The sequence below is a fragment of the Suncus etruscus genome, chromosome 6, assembly GCF_024139225.1.
Source record: "Suncus etruscus isolate mSunEtr1 chromosome 6, mSunEtr1.pri.cur, whole genome shotgun sequence".
Lineage (NCBI taxonomy): Eukaryota > Metazoa > Chordata > Mammalia > Eulipotyphla > Soricidae > Suncus > Suncus etruscus.
The window spans coordinates 44,857,005-44,883,718 of NC_064853.1; the positions used below are offsets into that span (position 1 = coordinate 44,857,005).

General features: G+C 44.1%; 1 protein-coding gene across 1 annotated transcript; it reads right to left on the minus strand.

The window, feature by feature from the left end:
• Positions 1-2,919: 2,919 nt before the first annotated feature.
• Positions 2,920-26,516, minus strand: RBBP4 (RB binding protein 4, chromatin remodeling factor). The gene is made up of 12 exons (XM_049774856.1): positions 26,377-26,516; positions 25,688-25,835; positions 20,914-21,059; positions 15,288-15,461; positions 11,286-11,401; positions 11,024-11,184; positions 10,803-10,929; positions 10,594-10,671; positions 9,397-9,473; positions 9,242-9,299; positions 9,037-9,147; positions 2,920-3,885 (listed from the first exon to the last, which is right to left on the minus strand). Exons 1-12 carry the CDS (start codon positions 26,390-26,392, stop codon positions 3,820-3,822), a joined length of 1,278 nt encoding a protein of 425 aa, XP_049630813.1. The 5' UTR covers positions 26,393-26,516; the 3' UTR covers positions 2,920-3,819.
• Positions 26,517-26,714: the final 198 nt, after the last annotated feature.

Consider the following 26,714-nt stretch of genomic DNA (forward strand, 5'->3'; position numbering starts at 1 on the left):
CTAGGTGTGGTTCAAAATCCAAAGACAATCGAATCATAAAGGGAAAAAAACAGACATATCTCAAAATTGACTGCTTCAAACATTAAGGATTTATTTGAATTGCTTCCATGTCTAGCAGGTCTGTTAAATAAGCCCTAATTATCACCAGGAATTTTGTAAGCTCTGTGCATCCTTACTTTTCTCAATCTATATGATCTTCTATTAATTCATAAACAGTTTACCTAGAATAGTAGGGAAGGCAGTTTTACTACCTAATTTAAGATGATGACAAAGGAGATCAAGACCAATCTGTAACAGGCAAAAAAAGAAAAGTTTTTACAATCTGAGGACTGGAAATCTATGAAACAAACACAAAGAAAGTTTTAATTTGGGGGCACACACTCGGTGATGCTCAAGGGTTACTCCTCAGAAATCGCTCCTGGCTTGGGGGACCATATGGGACACTGGGGATCAAACTGAGGTCTATCCAGGATCAGCCGTATGCAAGGCAAACGCCTTACACAGGTGCGCTATTGCTCCAGTCCCAAACAATCTGTTCTTGAACTGTCCAACAGTAAGTATATTCACCCTCTATTGAATTTGAGATCTTAGATCAGGAGTCCTCAAACTATGGCCTGTGGGATACATGCAGCCTACTGAGGACACTGATCTGGCCGCCTATGTTTTTGTTGCTGCTGCCTGTCCTGCTTAGCCAACTTGTCCTGGGCCCATAGTGCACATATGTGGAATGTGCACCACTCTTGACACCTCCTTCCATCCCTCAACTCCTCAGTCTCAGGCAGGGGCCCTCAAACTACAGCTCACGGGCCACTAACTCTAGTCAGGTACTCGGTCTGAGGGATAGTGAACTGACCCCATTGCAAAAATTAAGAGGATCCCTGGGGCTGGAGAGATAGCATCGAAGGGTGTTTGCCTTGCATGCAGCAGACTCAGGATGGACAGTGGTTTGAATCCCAGCATCCCATATAGTCCCCCAAGGCAGCCTGAGCGCCACCGGGCGTGATACAAAAACAAAAATTAGAGGATTCTTGTCTTAAACAAACTAAGGGTGGGGGCCGGAGCAGTGGTGCAGCGATAAGGCGTTTGGCCTGGCAGTCTCTGACCCCTGGCATCCCCATATAGTCTCCCCCCAAACCAGGAGCGATTTCTGAGCACAGAGCCAGGAGTAACCCCTAAGCAACACAGGGTGTGGCCTAAAAACAAACAAAAAAAAAACAATCCAAAAAATAAAAAAACAACAAAAACTAAGGATGAAAAAGGTATGTGTAGGGCTGGAGATGCAGTAGAGAACTTATGCCTCCTACCTGAGAACTTATTTTTTATGCTTCGTGAAATCTTGGTGTTTGAACATAGGAAAAAGTGGAGAAAGATCTGTGACAAGCAATGAATACATGCTCATAAATTTCATAATTTTACATCTTATTTTCACAGAGTCACAAATAATTCTTTTCCTAACGTACAACAATTCTGTCTTATTTTGTTCTTGGGCCACACTGGCAATACTCAGGGGTTACTCCTGATCTGCACTCAGTAATTACTCTTGGCATGCGGGCTGAGTCCATTTGGGATGCTGGGGATTAAACTAGTTAGCTGTGTGCAAAGTAAACACACTACCTATCACTCTGGCCTCTCCTATAATTTCCTTTACCTTTATTTTATCCAGGCCTAACTATACTGCTTGGGAGTCATCTCCGAGCACTCTGACAAGTCTTTCCCAAAATAGCTCATATTAACAAACTTTAAAATTACTTGATAAATTTTATGTATTTTAGTCAAGGTACCCAAGTACAAATTTATTTCTCTCAATCTTACAGGAGCTGCTTAGAAACATACCGAGGAATTGGCAACTCAGAACAAAGCCTTCTTTGAAAGGATCTCTATGTACCAGAAAAAGAAGTGCTGGGGCTTTAGCAAGAAATTCACCCTAGGAAAGTTACAAATATTGCTGACTGATTTAAAAAGATTCGAAGGCTGCCTGGAAAGAGAATACATCTGTTAGCTAGATTCTATTTTATAGCTGCTGATACTGATTCCATAGGAGACAGAAATGAATATTCCACCATCCAGCAAACCTAGTATGTGTGAATAAGGATGAATGTATGGACACATCTTGCAGCAAAGAATGTATTTTGCCGACTATGGACCCAAACAAAAGGGGGAAATTTTTTTTTTAGTACAGGGGTCATAAAATTGCAGATTTCTATGGACTAACAATTTAAATTCTTTTGTGCCATGGGTTAACTTTAAATGAACCCTTTTACAGAATTTAAAGTCTAAATTGACTCGTGGTAAACTCCTGTCATGGTAACTTTTATTATTCTCTTGGAAAGGAGCCAATCAGATTTAAACCTAACAGTTAATAAGGATATTCATAATTCTCCAAAGATCTTATGCCATAAAAATAATTTGGGATTTAGGGCTAGAGTGATAACAATGGGTAGGGCACTTGTCTTACATGCAACCAACCTGGGTTTCATCCCATATGGTCCCCTGAGATCTTCCAATAGTGATCTCTGAACAGAAAGTCAGGTGTCAACCATGAGCACCGCCAGGTATGAGTTAAAAAAAAATAAAAATAAAGAAAAGGTTCACACACCTTTTCCAATTAAATTTGCCTTAAATTCTCTTTGCCACACTGCCTTTAACATTCTTCAAAGTCATGTAGACCTCTAGAAACTGACTTCAAAAGAAAGTATTTTATCCAGGATTTATCTGTGTGCCTCTGATTCAAAGTTTTATGTCTCTCAATTTCGCTAGGATGGAGTAAAGCTCTTTTTTATAGCATTGAATCTTATAGTATTTAATTTTGCTCTTGACAAAGACCATAAGAAACAACTGTCATCTATAAAACTTTTCTAGAAACCAGAGACAGATGCTTGGTGGATATTTATAAACTAAATGAAACCCATCAGCATGGGGTTATGTAGAAAAGCAATTTATTCCATTATAAGTACTTACACATTTAGTCACGAAGTTTAATAGGCCTGCTGGTGAAACTGGTCACTCAGTATAAAGATGGTATATCAAACTAGTGGTCAAGGACTAACTACTAAGAAAAAAGCAACTTTATCCAGATTAATTTAATTTCAAAAACAAACACAAAGCACTAATTCACTCTTCTTGACTTATCGAGACAGTCTTCCTGTGGTAAAACTGTCAGGTAAAAACATACATCTTTACAACTTGGTGGTCCCAAGTTTAAAAAAAAAAAAAACATTTCACAGAAAGGGAAAAATAATATGAAACAGCTCAAGAAATACACTAAGAAGCAAAAATATACTCAAAGAAGAACATGTAAGTTAACTGAAGAAACTGAGAATTGGTCTATATAGGACAATGTGTATCTGAAAGTCACTGTAAAGATTTAAGAATAGATATTTGTCTTTAATCTCCCCTATCTCCTGAATAAAAAAGGACTTCTTGCAGTACTTTCTATTTCATGGCTCAGACCTTTCTCACTTGGCTTTTTTCCTTACTCCAGCCTTCACTGAAGAACTTGGGGATGAAGTATCAAAAAGAAAAATGACCAGACATAACACACATACACACCCCACCTCCCTTTCCACTGCTACTTCAGACCTATGTTACTAGAAAATACCAGAAAAAAATTTAAATATGTCTGTGGTTTTACTGAATCAAGTCTCCCCCACTCCCCCCCCCCGTTAATATTTAGAAAATACCCTCTGTTTGAGCTAATAGCATTGTTGACGGTACCTAAAAAGAGAGATAGCCGAACAAAGTCTGTGTCTCAAAACCAGTGTTAAATCAATCTTGGGTTGAGAGGAAAAAAGGGGAGTCTAATCACAAGTGCAGACATATCTAAGACCCTTGTCCTTCTGGATCAACACTTCCTTCAGGGTCTTCATCATTATAAATGTTCTCTGCCTGCCAAGAAATAAAAATAAAAGAGTCCACATGAGCAAACAAGAATAAAAAAGAGCAAACACAAAGGTGACTTTTTTAAGTTTTCTAAATAAATCTGTTACGACTACAGACATACTTTGCTTAAGTCAAGCATCATACAAATGACCCTGTTCCTACCTAGGTTAGCAGGAGGTAACATCACTTACACTTGTATAAATATATTCTTAACATTTACACGAAGAAAGTTAGTGCTTAGAAATTATCTATCTCGGGGCCGGAGAGATAGCATGAAGGTAAGGTGTTTTGCCTTGCATGCAGAAGGACCACTGTCCTTCAAATCTGGACATCCCATATGGTCCCCTGAGCCTGCCAGGAGCGATTTCTGAGCGAATAGCCAGGAGTCACCCCTGAGAGCTGCCAATGTGACCCCCCCCAAAAAAAAATGTTATAAAAGAAATTATCTAGCTCAAAGAATGGGCTGAGCAAGTAGCTAGGAATAGCCCCTAAGCACTACCAGGATGCAGCCCTGCTACATTCCTGACTATATCCAACTGTACAGTTGTTGAATGAAAGCAGCCACAGACTACTTGTAGTTGAGGCTGTGGATATAGCTCAAAGCTGGACCACTGATTTTCACATGAGGCCCCAGCATTGAACCAGGGGAGGATTAATCACAAAATACAATACAAAGCCTGTATTGTCCCTTGAACACATCTCAGTCTATATATGCTTGTTTCATGTTTCTTTCCTTATTTCTACTCCAGAGAAGTCTGTATTCTCTTGAGCACAAGAATCGAACCACTGTCTCCTTGCGTTGACTGCATGCAAGGCAAAAGCCCTACCATTGTGCTATCTTTCAGGTCCACCAACTATGGTTTTTGTCAACTATGAAGCCCTTAACCAGGTATTATTCAAAATAGTCAAAAGGTTTTGACAATAATCACTTTGTTGTGAGTGTTCAGAACAAGTAAGTCCATAGAGAAAGTTGATCAGCGATTATTCAAGGGGTCTCAAACTCACAGCCCGAAGGCCATTTGTGGTCCTCTGTATAACATTTTATGGCCCTGTCCTAGAGGAATTTATTTTGTTTTGTTTTAGTTGTTTGGGCCACACCCCTCAATGTTCAAGGCTTACTACTGACTTTGCACTGAAGGATCACCCCGACTTTGCCTCCTGTGGCCCCCAGGTAAATTGAGTTTGAAACTCCTGGAAGTGTTGGCGGGAAAATTACAAGAAAATGGAGACAACTAATTTATGGTGTCTTCTGAGGAGGGGTCAGAGTAATGGTTGCATAAATTCTGTGAAATTATAAAAATCACAGAATTAGGAACCAGATAGTATAACTTATCAGGGCATTTGCCTTGCATAGGTTAGATCCCTGAGCACTGCCAGATATGGCTCCAAAACCCAAGTCCACCACTGAGATATAGATGAAAAAGATGGGGCTGGAAGAGATAGTAGACAGGGTGTTTTCCTCTTATGAGGTTAACTCAGATTAGGTTAGATCCCTGGCATCTCTATTTGGTCAGTCAGGCACAGAGCCAGCAAAATCCTGAGCACCACCAGGTGCAGCAAAAAACAAAAATACTGAGCCCGGAGAGATAGCACAGCGGCGTTTGCCTTGCAAGCAGCAGATCCAGGACCAAAGGTGGTTGGTTCGAATCCCAGTGTCCCATTTGGTCCCCCGTGCCTGCCAGGAGCAACGCTGGGTATGGCTCAAAAAACCAAAACCAAAAAAAAAAAAAAAAAAAAAAAAAGAAAACAACAAAAAAACAGAATAAAAATACCAACATTATTTTGGTATGATCTACTATAAAGTTATATTCTAGATATATGTAATTTTCAATATAAAAAAATCCAAAGTTACTCTACCATCTGCCTTTTTCCTACCAAACAGTATTTCAAATATTTGGGAGCCACACCTGTCGTAGCTGGGAACTGAGTTGGGGTCAGTTGCATAGAAGCCAAGTGCCTTAACCTCTGTACTGCATGTAACTCATGTCCTATTATTATGCAGTTTTTCAAGAAACCAAGCATATTTGGGTATTAAGGGCAAAACAAGAAGCTCCAAGCCAATGGCCAGAGACATGGATTCTTCGGAGTCTGTTCAACATTGAATGACAGGTGGAGGAAGAGAAAAAAGTGTGGATCAAAGACAGTTCAATAGGCCATTTATTTTTTGGCCTTATATGGCAGTGCTCAGGAGCTATTCTTGGCTCTACATTCAGTAATCATTCCTTGCTAGATCAGGGGACCATACAGTATATGGGGATCGAACCAGGATTGGTCAGATGCAAGATAAACACCCTACCCACTGTACTATCTTTTCAGCCCCTCAATTACTGCTTCACCCCAGCACAGACTGGACTTTCAGGGGTCATTCTTGAGCATCACAAGGTGTGGCCCAAAACAAAAATCATGTTTAGGAGCTAATCAATATTGTGTGTATATGTACAGCAGTGACCAAACACAGGTCTTCACATCTGAACCAAACCCTACTGTTAAGCCATATCCCTGAATTTTTTTTTTTTTTTTTGGTTTTTGGGTCACACCCGGCAGCGCTCAGGGGTTACTCCTGGCTCTACGCTCAGAAGTCACTCCTGGCTCTACGCTCAGAAGTCACTCCTGGCTCTACGCTCAGAAGTCACTCCTGGCTCTACACTCAGAAGTCATTCCTGGTATCCATAAGGGATACCAGGAATTGATTCAACGCAGGTCTGTCTCGGACCGGCATCATGCAAGGCAAATGCCCTACCACTGTGCTATATCTCTGGACCCTGGAATTCCATTCTTTTGTTTTTATTTTTTTTTTTGTTTTTGGGCCACACCCGTTTGACGCTCAGGGGTTACTCCTGGCTATGTGCTCAGAAATCGCCCCTGGCTTGGGGGGACCATATGGGACGCCGGGGGATCGAACAGCAGTCCGTTCCTTGGCTAGCGCTTGTAAGGCAGACACCTTACCTCTAGCGCCACCTTCCCGGCCCCTGGAATTCCATTCTTGAGGAAGAGGCAGAAATGGATGTATATGGTGTGTGTGGATATAGTTAATGCCATTAGACTTTGTGCTTAAAAGTGACTAGAGGGGGGCTAGAGCAATGGCACAGTAGTAAGACATTTTGCTGACCCAGGACAGACCATAGTTCGATCCCCCAGCGTCCCATATGGTCCCCCAAGCTAGGAGTGATTTCTGAGCACATAGCCAGGAGTAACCCCTGAGCGTCACTGGTGTGGCCCACCAAAAAAAAGGGTAATTAGAGGGTCAAAATGATAACACAATGGGTAGGGCATTTGCCTTGCACGTGACCGATCCTGATTCAGTTCCCAGTATCCCATATGGTCCCTGAAGTTCAGAATCAGGAATAACTTATGAGTGAAATCGGGTATGGTTCCCAAAAAATTGATGAGAGGGAGAACTGGAGCAATAATGCAAGGAGGTAGGGTGCTTGCCTTGGATGCATCCGGCCTTAGGTTGATTCCCAAGATTTTTATGGTTCCCCAAACCTTGCCAGCAGTGACCCCTGAGAATAGTCAGGATTAAGCCCTAAACACAGCAGGTTTGGCCCAAAAACAACCAGAAAGGCTTGAGGTGGTGAAATTTAGTTGTGTGTATTGCCATAATCTTGGAGGTTTTTGTTGTTTTGTTTTTTCTTTTTTTTTTTGTCTTTTATTTATTTTTGGTTTTTTGGGCCACATCCAGCGGTGTTCAGGGGTTACTCCTGGCTATCTGCTCAGAAATAGCTCCTGGCTGGAACGGGGGACCATATGGGATGCCGGGATTCGAACCAAACACTTTAGATTCTGGGTCTGCTGCTTGCAAGGCAAACACCACTGTGCTATCTCTCCGGCTCCATTTTGGTTTTTTTTCTTGGAGTTTTTATATAGCTTTTGAATCACTATAACCTGAGAAATAAGAAATTTAGGAGTTTTTGGTTTCTCAGTAAATCTAATACCAGAATCTCAGTCACCACACAGACAGAGTTTTTGCCAACCCTTATTACAGAATAACGCTATAAAAATCAGGGATATGGGGGCCAGAAAGATAGCATGGAGGTAAGGCATTTGCCTCTCATGCAGAAGGTCGGTGGTTCAAATCCCGGCATCTCATATGGTCTCCTGAGCCTGCCAGGAGTGATTTCTGAGCATAGAGCCAGGAGTAATCCCTCAATGCCATTGAGTGTGGCCCAAACCCTGCTCCCCCCCCAAAAGAATGGTATTATGAAGCCAGTGACAGTAGAGTGGGTAGGGTGCATGCCTTGAATGTGGCTGACCTAGGTTCAACTCCCAGCATCCCATATGACCCCCAGGCATGCCTGAGCACAGAACCAAGAATAACCCCTGAAAACTTCTGGGTATGGCCCCAAAATAAAAGACTGAGATTTATATATATATACATATATATATATTTTTTTTTTTTTTCGTTTCTGGGTCACACCCGGTAGCGCTCAGGGGACCATATGGGATGCCGGGATTCAAACCACTGTCCTTCTGCATGCAAGGCAAATGCTCTACTTCCATGCTATCTCTCCGGCCCAAAAGAATGAGAATTTTTTAACCTTAAGCAACTTCAAAGTGATAAATTTCAAAGGGCAAGCACTTCTAATGCCAACCCAGGTTTAATCCCATATGGTCCCGAGCCTGCCAGGTGTGGCCCCGAAACAAAAAATAAAGGTGAGACTTAGTAAGAATCAGTCCAAAACACTAAGGTATGGAATAAAAAATATTAAAGCTGGCTGTACCATGTTTTTTTAAGATGAAGGAGCAACACTGGCAGGGGTCTCAAACTCGCGTCCCACGGGCTGTTTGCGGCCCTGCCCTAGAAGAATCTTTTTTTGTTTTGTTTTAGTTGTTTGGGTCACCGCCCCCCCCATGTTCAAGGCTTACTACTGACTTTGCACTCAAGGATCACCCCAACTTTGCCTCCTGCGGCCCCCAGGTAAATTGAGTTTGAGACCCCTGCTGTAGAGACAATATAAAATTGTTAAGTGAACTAGATCTAAACATGAACAGATAATGAAGAATGAGTTTGAGATATAAGTAGGAAAAACCATGTAAATATAATGATCAGGTAGCTGAAATTCTACCATGAAAATAGGGGTAACCTGAACAGAGATGCCAGTAGTATACTAATGTTCATTTTCCTAATTACTCTCAAATAAATTAGAAAATGCTTACCATCTGCCACACTTGCATGATATTATCTTCTGATACAGAACAAATCACCCAAGGTTCATTGGGATTCCAGGAGAAATCAGATATCTTGGCAGTGTGACCACCATGAATAAACTGAACAAAAAAGAAAAAAATAAAGATTTAAAGTAAAGGACAATAAATAATAAACTATAGATATTTTCAATACTAGTTAATATTAATATCATACCAGTAACTCTGGTGGCCCATCCTCTGCATCTTCTGGGGATTGTTCCTCTCCAATTTTACTAAGAACATACAAAAAAGATTTGTACAAGATTTTAATAAATTCTGTAAAATGCAAATAAAAAAGAACTGCACAAAGGGCAGTAATACAAAGCTTACCTCAAATCCCAGACATTCAGTCTTCGATCAGTACCACTAGAAGCCAAAATAGTCTCATTGTGAGGTGACCACTGAACCTACACATAAGAAAGTAAACAGAAAATGTATCCAGTTACATTTCTTTGGGATTTGTTTTTGGGCCACACCTGGCACAGCTCACTCCTGATGGCACAGGGACCATATGGGGGCTCTGGTAATCAAACCAGTTTGACCGGATGAAAGGCAAGTACATATATATCGTATTATCTCTCTGGATTCCTACAATTACATTTAACAATTTATACTTTTGGAGGAGGCAAAAAGGGAGAGGTTCTTCTGCAGTTCTCAGGGCCCAGAAATGTATTTTCTATGATGAAAAAAAAAAAAAAAAAAAAGGAGAGCACATGGAGGCAGGAGAGCACAGAGGTTCAAATCCTGGCATCCCACATGGTCCCCAGAGCCTGCTGGGGGCAATTTCTGAGTGTAAAGCCAGGAGTAGCCCCTGAGTGCTGCCGGGTGTGACCTAAAAACCAAAAACCAAAAGAAAAAGAAAAAGAAAAGGAAGGGGGAACCCAGTGGAGCTGGAGAGATGATATAGCAGGGAAGGCACTTGCCTTGCATGTGGCTGACCCAGGTTTAATCCCTGGCATCACATACACCAACCCCTCTGAGAATACAGCTAAATAGCAGTAGCCTTAAAAAAAAAAAAAAAAAGAAAGGGAGGGAGGGGCTGGAGTGATAGCACAGTGGTAGGGCTTTTGCCTTGCACGAGGCTGACCCAGGACAGACGCATGTTCGATTCCCAGTGTATGTTTTTCATACAGGCAGTCCAGGTTTGACTCACAACACCATTTGGTCCTGGAAGCACTCCTTATGGGAGTTCGAGAGCAAGCCAGGCATAGCCCCCCCACACAAAAAAGGAAGGGCGAAGAGATAGCGCAGTGGTAGGGCATTTGCCTTGCATGCAGCCAACCCATGTTTGATTCTCGGCATCCCATATGGTCTCTGGAGCCTGGAAGGAGTAACTCCAGTGCTGCCAGGTTTGGCCCCAAAACAAAAGCAAAACAAAACTTAGAATCTAGAGATTAAAACTCTAATGCTAGTGGTTTTGTGTATCATATAGTGTCTAAAAAAAAAAAAAGTTGTGGCTAGGGAAAAGTTTGAGCAGTTATCTAGTGGCCTAATCCAAAACAAATAAAATAACTGTTTTCTTCTTACCTGGAATATTTCATCCTTATGTGATTCAAAGGAATGCAACTTAAGTTTCAGATTTCTCAGATCCCACAAGGCAACAGTCTATGTGTAAAGAAAAAAAGCAAGAGCAAACACCTTTCACCTTTTTTCTTTCAAAAAGCAAAAACCCCCAAGTTACTACATTTAAGAGAAGCAGAGAGATTCAGCCCCTTTTTAAAATAAAGCAAACTGACCTTGTCAGCTGATCCTGTGGCAAGAATGAACTCACTATAAGGGTTGAAAGAAAGGCAATTCACTTCAGCAGTGTGGGCATCAACTGAGTGGCTTGGCTTGGAAGTATTGTTTGAACGGGTATCCCAACTTCAGGTAAAAAGGAAAAACAAGAAAAAAAGTGAGGTGAACAATTAAAGACAAAACAGATAAAATAAGAAACATTCAAATGGATTTAACTCACATCATAAGTTTTTGATCATCAGCAACTGAACCAAACAGAGACTCATGAAGCAGATGCCAGGAAACATCCTCTACTACTGCTGTGTGGCCTGTAAAGATGGTCTTTGCATCCACAACTTTTCCTTCCTTTGGAACAGCACTGATGTCCCACAGGCAGATGGTCTTAAATATAAAATTATTGATCATATAGAAGATTCTTAATTTATCACATACCCCAGTCAAGTTACCAACCAAATTTACTCCAAAATAGGAGGGATACGCACATGATCATCTGAGGCACTAAGTAAGTGCCCACTGAGATTTGGGTTCCAAGAAAGCCCATATCCTTCCTTCTGATGTCCCCGGAGACGCAAGTCTGGGTTGCACTCACCAGATGGGTCTAAAAGGTAAGAGTCACATCAATACTGTTTAGTCCACTACCTCTTTGGTATTTATGCAGAATGAATTTTGATCAAGGGGTTGAAAGCCCTATTTTGGAAAGCCGTGGCCAGCATGGGGAATAGTAAGGCTCTAGGCCAAAGGCCCTTTTGCCAAGCTTAGGGGAGACTGTGGGCTCGGCCTCCCTCCCAACAGCCTTCCCTCTCCTTCCTCCTGGACTCCAGGGCTATTCCTGGGCCCCTGCCTACGGGGCCAGTGAGGTGGGTGCCGGGGAAGAGTTTAAAGTGGACCCCAGGCTTTCCCCAACTCTGGCATTGCACAAGAGGGGTGGGGTGGGGAGCAGGCTGGTAAACTGGCTTTTAGCACAATTAAGGAACTAACTTCATCTCTGGGACTGGAAGCCTTGGCCAGCACGGGGTATAGTAAGGCTCCAGGCCAAAGGCCCTTTTGCCTTAGGGGAGTCTGTGGGGCTCGGCCTCCCCTCAACAGCGTTCACTCTCCTTCCTCCTGGACTCCAGGGCTATCCCTGGGCCCCTGCCTAGGGGGCCAACGAGAGGGGGTGCCGGGGAGTTTAAAGGGGACCCCAGGTTTCCCCCAACCCCTACCCTACATAAGTAGGGCTGTCTCGGGGATGTCACTGGCAACTTTCCTTCCCACCAGTGTCCATTCTCAAACTGCGTGGGGGCAAGTATAGATAGTTTAATAAGATATCATAGGGTTTTATCTATGTTTATAATATACAGAATGTCTATGTTGTATACTTTCCTTTCCCCATTGGCTCATCACCTTACAGGCTCATTTCTAGTCCTTTACTTCACCCCCACTGCTTATTACCCCACATTTGACCATTTTTACCCTCAGTTCTTCGCTCCTCACGAAGCAGATCATTATTCTCACTCAAGCCAGCTGCCAACCAGCTCCCAAAGTGAAAAAATAGACTTTCAGCCTGAGAAGAAACCAATACTCTGTTCCTATTTATCTACTCTCAGCGGCCTCCTATCTTCTACCTTCCATCACTGTGTACCTGTGCTTGCTACCATACTTGGTTTCTGAGAAGCCCCCACTCAAAAGACATTTCCCGATATGCGACTGCTAGGAGTCATTTGCAGACTCCAGATGGCCAAAGTGGTGTCCCAGATTCAACACCCTCCCCCTTCAACTATTTCTAAAGACATAAAAGTGACATATAGGTATCTCCTTTGTATATCTTAGATGTATTTCCTTAACATCTGTAACTTTTTTGAATATCCTCATAATAGTTTTGCCCACTGGTCCCCCCCCCCCTGGGATCTGTTCAATAACGAATCCTTGTAGAAGAGTCTCTCTGTTTAGAATTCATGTTAGAAACAAGTTACAGGGAATGTTGAACTTGTTTCCTCAGCCTCCAGATGCACCAATAATAATACCTTGTGGCACTATTCCTCTTTTGCATAGGCACATTACAATAGGAAAATATTACGTATGTAAACAAGTTCTTATCTAATAGAGATAGGAACACAATCTTTTTTTGTTTTGGGGACCACACCCATTTGATGCTCAGGGGTTACTCCTGACTAAGCACTCAGAAATCGCCCCTGGCTTGGGGGGACCACATGGAATGCAGGGGGATCAAACCGCAGTCCTTCTGCAAGGCAGACACCTTACCTAGTCTAGCACCACCTCGCCAGCCCCAGGAACACAAATTTTTTTAACGCAGTTAGGCCTTATACCCTGAACAATGGCATAATGAACTTGGCTCAGGCCTCAGAAGAATGTGCTTTGCCCATCCACCCCTGAACCCTGGATACCATCTATGGAAACAACCACAACTGTCTATAAACTCGATGGCGAACTTATGGCACACGAAGGCCTTGCAGCTGGCACGAGGGAAGGAGTCCGCAATTAAGATATGCGGTGCGTCAGGAAGCAAGTGTGTTGGTGTCTGTTTTGCAGCTCACCTGGCAATAGGGCTGGACTGGCCATTGGGAGGACCGGGCATTGTGCAGCAGTTTGGGCACTCAGGCTCAAAAAGCTTAGCCATCACTGGTCTATAACATTACCAGGAAGCGGGGCCGGAGAGATAGCATGGAGGTAAGGTGTTTGCCTTTCATGCAGGAGGACAGTGATTGGAATCCCGGCATCCCAGATGGTCCCCTGTGCCTGCCAGGGGTGATTTCTGAGCATAGAGCCAGGAGTAACCCCTAAGGGCTGCCAGGTGTGACCCAAAAACCAAAAACCAAAACCAAAACCAAACAAAACCAAACAAAACACCAAAAAAACATTACCAGGAAGCAAACCTCTACCAGGGAAGACCCTACCACTGCTCTGGCTTAGAACCCAGACGACTTAGCAACAGCAACAACCTGCTTGCAGGGCAGGTCTCTCCACATCTAATGGTGAGGCGAAACTAGAGGGCGTTCAACATCAGCCTGACTTCAATGAAGGAAACTCACAGAAACCAAAATCTTTAACTACAGGAACCTGACACCAACAACAGCTAATATGCGAAAAAGTTTCACCAGGGCCATAAAGAATGACTCAGGGGTTGGGCAGCCTGGTATGCCTGGAGCCCAGAACCGGTCTTATGCCAGAAAATTTCAGGGGTGAGGCCTGCTTATAATTAGGCCAAGGCCTTTTTATTTTCCCATTTCCCCTATATTTTGCTGGGCTTATGCAAACAATGGCAATTGCCACTCTCTCACTGTTACTACTGTATTTTTTAACATTTATCCTTTTTTTTTGGGGGGGGGGTCACACCCGACAGTGCTCAGGGGTTATTCCTGGCTCCAGGCTCAGAAATTGCTCCTGGCAGGCACGGGGGACCATATGGGACTCCGGGATTCGAACCGATGACCTCCTGCATGAAAGGCAAACGCCTTTATCTCCATGCTATCTCTCCGGCCCCAACACTTATCCTTTAAGAAAGAAAAAATAGGGCCCGGAGAGATAGCACTAGCACAGCGGCAGACAGCCAGGAGTAACCCCTGAGCGCTGCCGGGTGTGGCCCAAAAACCAAAAATGAAAAAAAAAGAAATAAAACTAAACTTAGGAGGGGCACTGGTGGTGGGAGTGTTGCACTGATGAAGGGGGGGGGGTGTTCTGTTTATGACTGAAACCCAACTACAATAATGTTTGTAATCATGGTGCTTAAATAATTCATATTAGGGGCCGGGCGGTGGCGCTGGAGGTAAGGTGCCTGCCTTACCTGCGCTAGCCTAGGAGACGGACCGCGGTTCGATCCCCCGGCGTCCCATATGGTCCCCCAAGCCAGGAGCGACTTCTGAGCGCATAGCCAGGAGTAACCCCTGAGCGTCACCGGGTGTGGCCCAAAAAACCAAAAAAAAAAAAAAAAAAAAAAAAAAAAAAAAAAAATTCATATTAAAAAAAAAAAAGCCCTATTTCTTTTTGTTTGGGGGGGGGCCCACACCTGGGGGCGCTCAGGGGTTACTCCTGGCTCTGCGCCCTGAAATTGCTCCTGGCTCAGGGGACCATACAGAGTGCCAAAGATTGAACCTGCGTCTGTCCTAGGTCAGCTGCGTGCAAGGCAAATGCCCTACCACTATGCTATCACTTCAGCCCAGCCACTACTATTTCTAAGTAACACAGACCTGTTATGAACAAATACATAATGTTTAAGCTGAAAAATCTGTATGCTCCTCCCACCAAAGGAAGGAAATATACTCACAGGTCCTGAGAAATAGTACAAGTATAAATCACTTACCTTGTATGCAGCTGTCTTCCCTGGCTACACTCTGGTGCCTTGGGCACTCAATACCTCCCTCCACCCCTCTCCCCATTATACACCACCTCAATATAAATCACAAGATAATAAACTATCCAAAGAATTACAATTAAACTTATTCTGGAGTAATTCTCAGACTCAAAATTTCTACCAAGAGAGCAAGTACCTGGTTTCGAAGGATGCTTTGTATAGTCAAAAACAAGAACATCACTGGATGGAGTTTTTGTTGCAATGATGCAAGGGTTCTGAGGCATGTAACGTGCCCTGTTCACTTCTCCTTCATGGTTGATCTTGATTTCTATTTCAATTTTTCCACTAACTGAGCCAAAACCTCCAAATTCTGTAAATAATACAAGTTGCAAATAAAGACAAAGACAAATAAAGACTACTCATTATATGTCAAAGTGTGACACAAAGCTCTTACTTAATTAGCATAAGACCAAATAGTACCCCTATCTGTATCCCTATCAGCACTTAAAAAGTTTGCCCTCTTGTTTCCTTCATTTCAATTTGTATTTATTTGAGTCACACTGGTGATGCTCAGGGATACTAGCTCTGCACTCAGCAGTTACTCCTGGCAGTGGCTGGGGAACCATATAGGATGGAGATGGAATCCAGGCAGGTAATGTGCAAGGTAAGTGCCCTACCCCCCTCATTTGATTCTTTACCACAATCTTACATGACAGAGAAGATGGTTTTACTATTATTTGAGGGTGGGCTTGGGAACCAAATGTGATGCAGGGAATCAAGCCTAGGTCGGCCACAAGTAAGGTCAGCTCCCTAATCTAATATCACCCCAGCACCAGTCTATGGATTTTTTTACATTCATTAATAATAGAATACTTATACTAACAAGTGGTGATATGACTATGGAAGTACCGAAATTGAGGCCCCATGCTTCTATCTCAGAGTAGTATTCTTTAAATAATACCTACATGTGATACAATCTCTGTTAAGATTGGTCCTGGAGAGATAGTACAGCGGCTTTTGCCTTGCAAGCAGCCTATCCAGTATCAAAGGTGGTTGGTTCGAATCCCGGTGTCCCATATGGTCCCCCGTACCTGCCAGGAGCTATTTCTGAGCAGACAGCCAAGAGTAACCCCTGAGCACTGCCGGGTGTGAACCCCCCCAAAAAAAGATTAATCTAGGGCTGTACTTAATCTAGGGTTACAGGGGCTGCAGCAATAATACAGCTGGTAGAATGCTTGCCTTGCATGCAACACAAATGGATTTGATGCCTGGAATCACATATGGTCCCCAAGCTCATCAGTCATGATTCCTGAGTTTCATTGCTGTGTGTGGTATTCCCCACCCACCAAATCTAGGGTTTCAGTGTCAGGAGAGATAGCTTTCAGGCAAATAGCTAAAAGAGCCAGAACCTTATGCTTTGTACCGGGGATACCCAGATTTGATCCTCAAACCATGGCCTGGAAGAAATCCATGAACACCAGAACCAGGAGAACTGCTCTTGTAGAACTGCCCCCCCCCCTTTTTGGTTTTTGAGTCACAACCGCTAGCACTCAGGGGTTACTTCTAGCTCTATCTCAGAAATCGCTCCTGGCAGGCTCAGGGGACCATATGGGATGCTGGGATTCAAACCAACGACCCTTCTGCATGCAAGGCAAACGCCTTATCTGCATGCTATCTCTCTGGTCTGGATAATTATTCTTTTCTTTTCTTTTTTTTGGGCCACACTCGGTGGTGGTCAGGGGTTACTCCTGGCTATCTGCTCAGAAATAGCTCCTGGCAGGCACGGGGGACCATGTGGGATACTGGGATTCGAACCAAAGACCTTAGGTTCTGGATTGGCTGCTTGCAAGGCAAACACCGCTGTGCTATCTCTCCGGCCTCTGGATAATTATTCTTAAAACACTGCTGGAGTGATAGCACAGCAGGTAAGGTACTTGCCTTGCACATGGCCAACCCAAATTCTTTATCTATCCTTGGCATCCCATTTGGCCCTGGTGTTATTTTAACCCCTGAGCACTGCCTGGTGTGGCATCAAATCAAACACCCACCCCCTCAAAAACAAAAAACAAATAAAAAAAATCTCCCTACAATATTTCTTAGTCTGGTGAGGAAAAGTTACATTTGCCAACCAGGTCAGCACTTCTCCGAAGTGCCTTTGTAAGACATAACAATTTAATTTGTGATTATTAATGTAGTTAATGATTAGTTAAAGACAGCATGATAAGGTAGCTGAGAATCAATCTTGGCCTAACTGGCTCTGCAACTTGCACTAGAGCTTGGTGACTTGCAAAAGGTTTCCATTTTCAAGTTTGTTTTAATTTAGAGGTGGGTGTAGAAGTGATTTGGGGACATACCCTGAAGAGCTCAGTAGTACTGGAGATGGGCTCTTCTTGTTGTACTATTATCTCCAACCCTAATTTTCAAAGAGTTAAATATATATTTTGCATGCTCCTGAGCACAAGCACAGACCTGGGAGTAGCCCCTGACCACTGATATGTGTACCCCAAATTCTCCTTCCAAAAAAAAGATAAGATGGGTCGGAGCGGGCCCGGAGAGACAGCACAGCAGCGTTTGCCTTGCAAGCAGCCGATCCAGGACCAAAGGCGGTTGGTTCGATTCCCGGTGTCCCATATGGTCCCCCGTGCCTGCCAGGAGCTATTTCTGAGCAGCCAGCCAGGAGTAACCCCTGAGCACCGCCGGGTGTGGCCCAAAAACCAAAAACCAAAAACAAAACAAAAAAAAAAGATGGGTCGGAGCAATAGCACAGCGGAAAGGCGTTTGCTTTGCATACAGCCAAAACAGGACAGACCATAGTTCAAATTTCAGCATCCCACATGGTCGTCCCCAAGCTTGCCAAGAGTGATTTCTGAGTGCAGAGCCAGGAGTAACCTGGGTGCCTCTGGGTGTGACCCCAAAAACAACAACAACAAAAGATGAGTGATATGGTTGGAATATTAGACAAGTCTCACCTTAAAAGAAATTTTGGGGGGACCCAGTCCTGGGGTGTGTTTAGGGGTTATTCCTAGTTTTGCTTTCAGGAATCACTCTTGGAGATCTTGGGGGAACATATGGCGTGCAGGGAATTGAGTCAGCCACACGCAAGGCAAGTGAGTGCCCTAGACACCTGTACTATCTCTTTGACCCCAAGTTCCAATTTTTCAAATATCCACAAGCTGGAGGAGGGGTAATAAAATAATACAAGGGTTAATGGGCAGTCAGGCCTTCCATGTCACCACCACAAAAATTACATGTATCACCTGAGAACTGTTTGGAAACACACAACTTCCCTCTCCACTAAAAATATTTCAAACAGGCCAAATACCTAAAAATGAAAATCAGATAGTTACAGGCCTGAGTTCTATCCCCAACACTACATATAGTCCAGGGGTCTCAAACTCACGGCCCTCAGTACATTTTGTGGCCCTGCCCTGCCCTAGAGCAATCTTTTTTTGTTTTGTTTTGTTTTGTTTTAGTTGTTTGGGTCACACCCCCAATGTTCAAGGCTGACTTTGCACTCAAGGATCACCTCGACTTTGCCTCCTGTGGCCCCCAGGTAAACTGAGTTTGAGACCCGAGTTCCCTAATCAATGCTGAAGTGACCCCAATGAGTTGGAAGCAATCAAGCTTTGCGGGTATGACCCCAAACTTCAGTTCAAAATAGACCTTAAGGGGCCAGAGAGCTAGCACAGAGGTAGGGCGTTTGCCTTAGATGCAGAAGGATGGTGGTTCAAATCCCAGCATACCATATGGTCCCGAGTCTGCCAGGAGCGATTTCTGAGTGTAGAGCCAGGAGTAACCCAAGCGCTGCAGAGTGTGACCCAAAACAAAACAAAAAACCCCAAATAGACCTAAAGGAGACCCTCTCCCAAAATAAATTAATTTCTTTTTTAATTTGGTATTAGATCTATACTGAAATAAAGGGCTTGCTATCATTAAAGTATAGTAGAAAGTTAAAATAGTTATACTATTATAATATAGAAAATGATAGTAAAGTATTGGCCTCCCTTTCCCCAGTGTTTTGGGTCATATCCAATGATGTTTTGGACTTAACTCCTCAGGGATCACTTATTGAAAGGCTCAGGAGTCCATACTTAGTGCTGAGGATAGAATCTGGTTTGGCAAAAAAGAGCCCTATGCATTGTACTGTATCTCCAACCACTGCATTTTAATTTCTGTCAAGTTACTTTCTTCAATGGAAGTTGAGGACTGAAAGCCAGGGCCTCACACACAAGAGCAAGTGGCCTAATGCTGAGCAACATTTTTGGCCCCAAGTTACTTTATGGAGACCATGAACATTTAAAGATATTGACAAACATAGACAAAGCATTTGGGAAGCTAGCACTGCTTGATCCTCTGAACATCTCAGGAGCAAATCCCAAGAACAAAGCACAAATAGCCCAAGGTACTGGGGGAGCACCTTTCAAAACATCCTGGGTCAAGTATTTAATGTTTCATTCAAGATCCATATATTTAGAGAAAATATTACAGGTATCTTAACACACAAAATGAACACCCCAAATTTTATGGGGAGAGATAGTCCAATGAGCAGGATGTCTGCCTTGTATGTATGTGTGACCAAGGTTCAATCCCTGGCATCCCAAATAGCTCAACAAGCACTGTCAGGAGTGATCTCTGAGCACAAAGCCAGAAGTAAGGCCCGAGCACTGTCTTGTGTAGCCTCCAAACAATTTGTTTTCCAAGGCTTTTTACTACTGAAATCTGGAGAGAGTACATGAGAAGAGTGCAGTATAGTTGGCAGGGTGCTTGCCTTATATGAAGCCAATCATGGTTGACCCCAAGTTCAGAACGAGGAGTAAGCACTGCAGGTGTTTACATCCCATCCCCATCCCCAGTTTTTGTTTTGGACCACACCTGGAAGTACTCATATTGGATACCAGAGATCAAACCCTGTTTGCAAGACAAGCACCCTATCCACTGTACTATCGCTTAGTGACCCCCCACCCCAAACTAGCTCTTTTGGTTTAGGGCCCATATCTAGCAGTGCTTAGGGACTTTCTTTCCTGGCTCTTTGATGCTCAGAGGACCAGATAGCACTAGCAATCAATCCAGATTCAGGCATGGCTTGGTTTGGCTCAAAGCAAAAGTCCAAATCTCTCTTCTGTAAATCCAATTTAAATACATTCCTATGAGGCAGTGTTGATTCTTTTTTTTTTTTTTGGTTTTGGGCCACACCCGGTGATGCTCAGGGGTTACTCCTGGCTATGCGCTCAGAAGTCGCTCCTGGCTTGGGGGACCATATGGGACGCCGGGGGATCGAACCGCGGTCCGTCTCCTAGGCTAGTGCAGGTAAGGCAGGCACCTTACCTCTAGCGCCACCACCCAGCCCCCGGCAGTGTTGATTCTTAACACTCTCATACTGAAGAAGCATGCACAGGGGCTGGAGAGATAGCATGGAGGTAGGGCGTTTGCCTTGCAAGCAGAAGGACGGTGGTTCGAATCCCAGCATCCCATATGGTCCCCCGAGCCTGCTAAGAGCGATTTCTGAGCATAGAGCCAGGAGTAATCCCTGAGCGCTGCCAGGTGTGACCCAAAAACCAAAAACCAAAAAAGAAGAAGAAAGCATGCACAGTAGTATGTTTTCTTCATTCTGGATATATCCCCAACAATAAATCAGGTATAGGACTTGTTAAAAAAAAAAAAAAAGTACAGAACCAAGCATTTTAAATATCTCATGTTAGATAACATGCCAAAAATGTAGGCTTTTAAAGTTCAAATCTTGTTCCTAACTAAGAGGTACATCCTTTTTTGCATTAAAGCAAAGGTATGTAACATATGCCATTCTCTCCCTTTTTAGGTCTTACCTCCTTTCTCACTGTCATAGTGTGAAGCATCAAACTGGGCATCATCATTAGGAAGCTGCACACTGGCTATCACAAGGTGGTTTTGTTCATCAGATGTGTGTGTCCCCAGGACAAGTCGATGAATGCTGAAATCTTTCCCTTCTGGTCTGTAATATTAAGATATGGTCACTATTGAAATTAACAACACCAACAGACCACAAAAACAGTTTCAACATGAATGCAAAAAGTACAATTATAACCAGGATTTGAGAGAATCAAGTCATTAAGAGCTATAATTTGTTATTATATCTTTCATAAAATCAAGTGTAAGGAATGTATAACATACTTAAGATTTTAAGTTTTTTAATCAAAAATTTAGTTATCCTTGGGGAAAAATTTAATGGAATAATATATAAATCAACAACTCACCCTTTGCAAAAGGTTGCAGAGAAAGAAAAAAAAGTTATTGATACAGGGGTTGGGGAGATTGCTCAAAAAGCTGGCACACATGCTTTGCATGCGGGAAGCCTGGGCTCAACCCTGGACACTACACATGGTCCCACACACACTTAGTAAAGTGCGGCCCAAAGCCAAAAGAGGAGGAAAAAGAAAGTCAAACCCAAGTACTTTTGTTTTTGAAGCACACCTGATGATGATCAGCAGCTAATCTCATCACTTTGCTCAGGGATTGCTTCCAGAGTGCCTGGGGGACACAAATGATTGAACCCAAGTTTCATACATGCAAATCATGTGCACTACAAGCCCTTTGAGTTATCTTCCTAGCCCCATGAACAGCAATACTTTAAGTGACTTTACTAGGTTACCTTCATTTAAGGGAAATAGTATTTCCTTTGATGAGGAAATAGTATTAGCCAAACCAATTGCTTAAATATTACAATTGTCAAAAAAGAAAAAAAAGACACACTTCATTCCAAATACTGTGAAAGTTTACACAGGATTGATATGATTCCTGTCCTTTAAAAAAAAAAAAAAACCAGGGATAAAAACAAAACAAAAAACAGAACAGGGAGTTTTAGATAGTACAAATGTTAAGGCAATTACACCCTATGGCAGTCCATCCTGGTTGGATCCCTCGTTCCACAAGGATGCCAAATATTGCTGAGCTTAAGCCTTAACAGAGCTAGGAAGAACCTCAAACCCCCTTGGGTTAGGTCCAGCCTTCCCCACAAACCAAAAAGGGATATAGTTCAATGGGCTAAACACTGAAACACATGGGAGGCCTCTTTGAGACCTGCAGAGTAGCAGAGTACATCTGGGAGCATTCCCCAAGCCAATATTCCACAATTACTATAAGGTATAGCCCCCACAAAAAAGATAAACAGGATCTGGGCCTGGAGATTTGTCCTGCATACTGGAGCTCTAGGTTTGATCCTGACATCAAGAAAACTACCAGAATAGATTTTACTCAGGGTATGGGCCAACACACACACATATATACCAGAGACTAGCAGAAGGGCATGGAGATGGCTCAAAGAACTGAAGTGAATGCTTAACATGCAGAAGTCCAGGTTCTGTTCTTTTTCACAGCATAGCATCCCCCTACCCGTAGAAGCCATGAAAGGAATAGATCCTGAGTATCAACAGGTATGGACAAAACAAATAAAACCAGACTACTAGTTATGTGAACAGCTAAAATATAAGTCAAACATACTACAAAAGCACACAAGATATGTACTAGCAACGCCAGGAGTGATTCCTGAGTACAGAGCCACCAAGAGTAACTCCTGGGCACCAATGGGGTATGGCCCCAAAACAAAACAAAGGAAATCAAGCAAAGTGGTAGATATATAAAGGACCAGTTACCATTTGGCTTAAACACTTTATACACCTCAGGTCACCTAAATGTCCACTTTTCTTACAGGATGTTGAATACCAGTTTAAGGATTCTACTCTTAATACTGTATTACTAGAGAAAAGACTGAATCATGAAAAATTTCTCAAGTACAGCATCACCTATTTCAGAAGAATTAATTTCCATGTAAAGAAAATAGATGTTCTTTAACTGTGGTATCACGACCAATAGCATCAGCATCTGATTTTTCATTGGAAATACTAATTCTCCGGCAGGAGTGATAACACAGTGATAGGGCGTTTGCCTTGAATAGGCCGACCTGGATTTCATCCCCAGCATCCCATAGTCTCCTGAGACTGCCAGGAGAAACCCGAATGCCACTGGGTGAGACCCAAACACAACAACAAAATATAAATTCTCACTCAGATCCACTACAGAGAAATGAGTGGGGTACAACAGCAGTATGTCTTTAGAGTCTCATAAAAACTGTGGACTCTCAAGTTTAGAAAAGAAAAACATGGGGAGGGCATTTGCTTTGCATGTAACCTACGGGATTTGATCTTCAACATCCCATATGGTCCCCCGATACTGCCAGGAGTGATTCATGAGTGCAGAGCCAGGAGTAACTCCTGAGCGCTGCCAGGTGTGACCCAAAACCCAACCTCCGACCCCCTCCCCCCAAAAAAGAAAAATCCAGGAGGGATCAGAGCAATGATACAATGGATAGGCTATTTGCCTTACACTATCCCTGGCATCCCAGATGGTCTCCCTAGCAATGCAAGGAGTCACTCTTAAATGCAGAGGCATGAGTAACCCAAGTTGCTGTGTATGGGCAACCCCCCCTTGCAAAAAACAAACAAACAACAACAACAACACAGAACAAAACAAAACAAAAAACAGGAAACGTCAAACTTATGACTGAAAACCAAAGCATAGAAAGAACATAATAGATTTGGAACACAAAATGTGAAGGAAGGTGCCGATGAGGTGACGCTAGAGGTAAGGTGTCTGCCTTGCAAGCGCTAGCCAACGAAGGACCACAGTTCGATCCCCCGAGTCCCATATGGTCCCCCCAAGCCAGGGGCAATTTCTGAGCGCTTAGACAGGAGTAACCCCTGGGTATCAAATGGGTGTGGCTCAAAAACCGAAACAAAACAAAACAAAATGTGAGGGAAGTCAGTAAAATAATCCAGAGAATAGACACCTGAAATTTCTGGGGGGGACCCAGAGTTTAATGGGCTTAAGCATAATCTTTGCATATAAAATGCCCAGGATTTGATCCCTCTGACAACATGTCTTCTCCTGTGCACCAACAGGAGGACCCCTAAATAAGAGTAGACCCATGAGCACTGTCAGATGTTTAAAAAGTAAAAATAGGGCTCAAGTGTTAGTGCAGTGGGTAGGGTGCTTGCCTTATATGCTTTTGATTGGAATTCTATCCCTAGCAACCATATAGTCTCCCTCAAGCCTATCAAGAGTGATCACTAAGAACAGAGCCACCCAGGGCAAGTCCCAAGCTAAGTGAGGTATGGATAAACGGCAAGTAAAGTAGATAAAAATAAGTAAAACACTCAATAGTGATTTTTTTTTTCGGGCCACACCTGTTTGATGCTCAGGGATTACTCCTGGCTAAGCGCTCAGAAATTGCCCCTGGCTTGGGGGGGACCAAATCGCGGTAGCCATCTTTCCTTGGCTAGCACTTGCAAGGCAGACACCCACCTCGCCGGCCCCTCAACAGTGATTTTTAAGCAGAATATTTCTAAAAAGAGGGGCCGGAGAGATAGCATGGAGGTAAGGCGTTTGCCTTGCATGCAGAAGGCCAGTAGTTCGAATCCCAACATCTCATATGGTCCCCTGAGCCTGCCAGGAGTGACCCCTCCACCCCAAAAGAATACTTCTAAAAAGAGAAGGAAGACTATTCGAAGAAATGCCAAACGCTGTAAAAAAAAAAAAAAAAAAAAAAAAAGTCAATTTTATTTTATTCTAGCAGGATGAAAAATCTTGGTCCAATCACCAGCATCCCATGTGGTCTGCCAGGAGTGATTCCTGAATGCTACCGGGCATAGGCCAAAACCCAGAAAAATAAACAAACAAAAACCAACACAGTGGGTTGGCATTTGCCTTGCATATGGCTGACCCTGGGTTTGATCCTAGCCATCCCAAATCTCTTCTGCCAGTAATGATTTCTGAGTGCTAAGCTAGTAGTAACTAAACATAGGCCACCAGGTATGGCCCAAAAACCGTAATCAAAGTCAAAACCAACAGAAAGAATATAATGCAGGTCTAGACCCACATTTTGCAAATAACTTGACTTTTAAAGTAACCAAAATTTATAGAATCCAGTGATTCAATCCACTATGTAATCCTTATATATTCTAATGCAAGCTTTCCGTGAAAAGTCATACTACTCCAGTAGCATTGGCACAGCGCTTTTTGCTAAAACTTCCCAGGACTCTAATGTAAAATACATCTTCCTCCTGTCACTTCCCTCGAGGAATACATTCCTCCCCCAAGCTAAAAGTATTCTTCCTTTGGCCCCAGTGCCTGTGCCATTCTTGATTTTGTTGGCACGCTTTTTTAAAAAAAAAAAGCCTTTCAACCAAATTACCAACGACCGTGAGAGTCACATATCGTATCAAAAGAACGGGACGCACTATTTCTGAAAGCCGCTGAGCGTTTATATTATCTCATCAGAGACAACTCGGTACAAAAAGGCAATTGACAGCAGTATCGGTAAAAAAAAAAAAAAAGAAAGAAATAGTAATTAAAAAAAAAAAAGGGACACAAAGCTTTCTGTCATCACGGAAATTAGAACACAAGTTTGCATTTTGCCTTACTTTTGAATAGGTTTAGATGACGCGCCCTCTCCGGGGGACTGGAGAGAGGAAAACAGCGAAAGTCAAATGTCAGAAATCTAGGCGAAGAACAGGCTAAAAAAATAAAACAACAACAAAAAAGACACGATCTCGGGGCTCCGTTTACCTGGTCACATCTGGAAGCCACTGCGCCGTGAGACTGGGCCATTCCAGGGCATGGGTCATCACCAAGTCGTAGAGAAAAGGGGTGTTCTTCTTCCAGATCTTGTACTCCTCATTGATCACCCGTTCCTCGACGGCGTCATCAAAGGCTGCTGAAAGGGTCCGGAGACACCAAAGGAAGCGCGTGAACCAACGTGGAGACACACACGCACGCACATGGGAGCGGCGTGTCCCGACTCGGCTCCCGTGGCAGCTGGGGCGGCCGGAAGAGTCTCGGGCCTGGGCAGCATCCGGGGGACCCGCGAGGCCCAGGCGCCCCCTCCCCCACCGCCCGCCTCCCACTCCGTCACCGCGGCCCGAGGGCGCCGAGCCTCGCCTCGCCCGGCCCGGCCCGGCTGGGGCCCGGACCTCCGGCCAACGGGGACCAGCGAGAGGGCGGGAGGCGAGCGGCTGCACGGCCGCTCGGCCCGGGCCGCTCCATCCCAGCGCCCACGTCTCGACTCCTCTCCCCAGACCCGCCGGGTCTCGGCCGGCTTGGGCCTGTCCTGTCCACCACACACACACACACACAGGAGGCCGCGCGACTGGAGGCCGCTCTGCTCTTCTCTTCCCTCGGCGCGGCGTCACACGCACCACACAAATCCACACTCGCCCACCGGGGCAAGCCCGAACTCGGCCTCCGAGCTCGCTCACCTTCCTTGTCGGCCATGGCGGGCAGGCTCTCGAAAGCCGTGGGGATCCCCCCGGTCGAGCGTTGCGGGGCGGGAGGGGCGGGGAGGCCTCGGCGAGCTCTCGCTCCAGCGGCGCGCACGGCCTCTATTGTTTCCGACGGCCCCTGCGTGAGGGCCGGCTCGGGGCCCTTCGCGCCAACACGGGCCAATAGGAGAGCTCAGAGAAGGAACGAGGGCGGGGAAAGACGTGCGGGCAGCCAATCCAGAAGCAGCAAAAAAAAAACCGCTTTCCGCGGGGGGAGGGGGAGGGAGCGCGGCGCATGGAGGCTCCGCCCCTTCCCTCCCCCCCGCAACCGCCCT

Bases quoted from the DNA above. Each gene is read 5' to 3' on its own strand.
- RBBP4 (XM_049774856.1), bottom strand. The intron at 11,185-11,285 runs GTGCGTATCCCT...TTTATATTTAAG, and splicing joins TTAGTGCCTCAGATGATCAT to ACCATCTGCCTGTGGGACAT. The intron at 10,930-11,023 runs GTGAGTTAAATC...TTTTACCTGAAG, and splicing joins GATGATCAAAAACTTATGAT to TTGGGATACCCGTTCAAACA.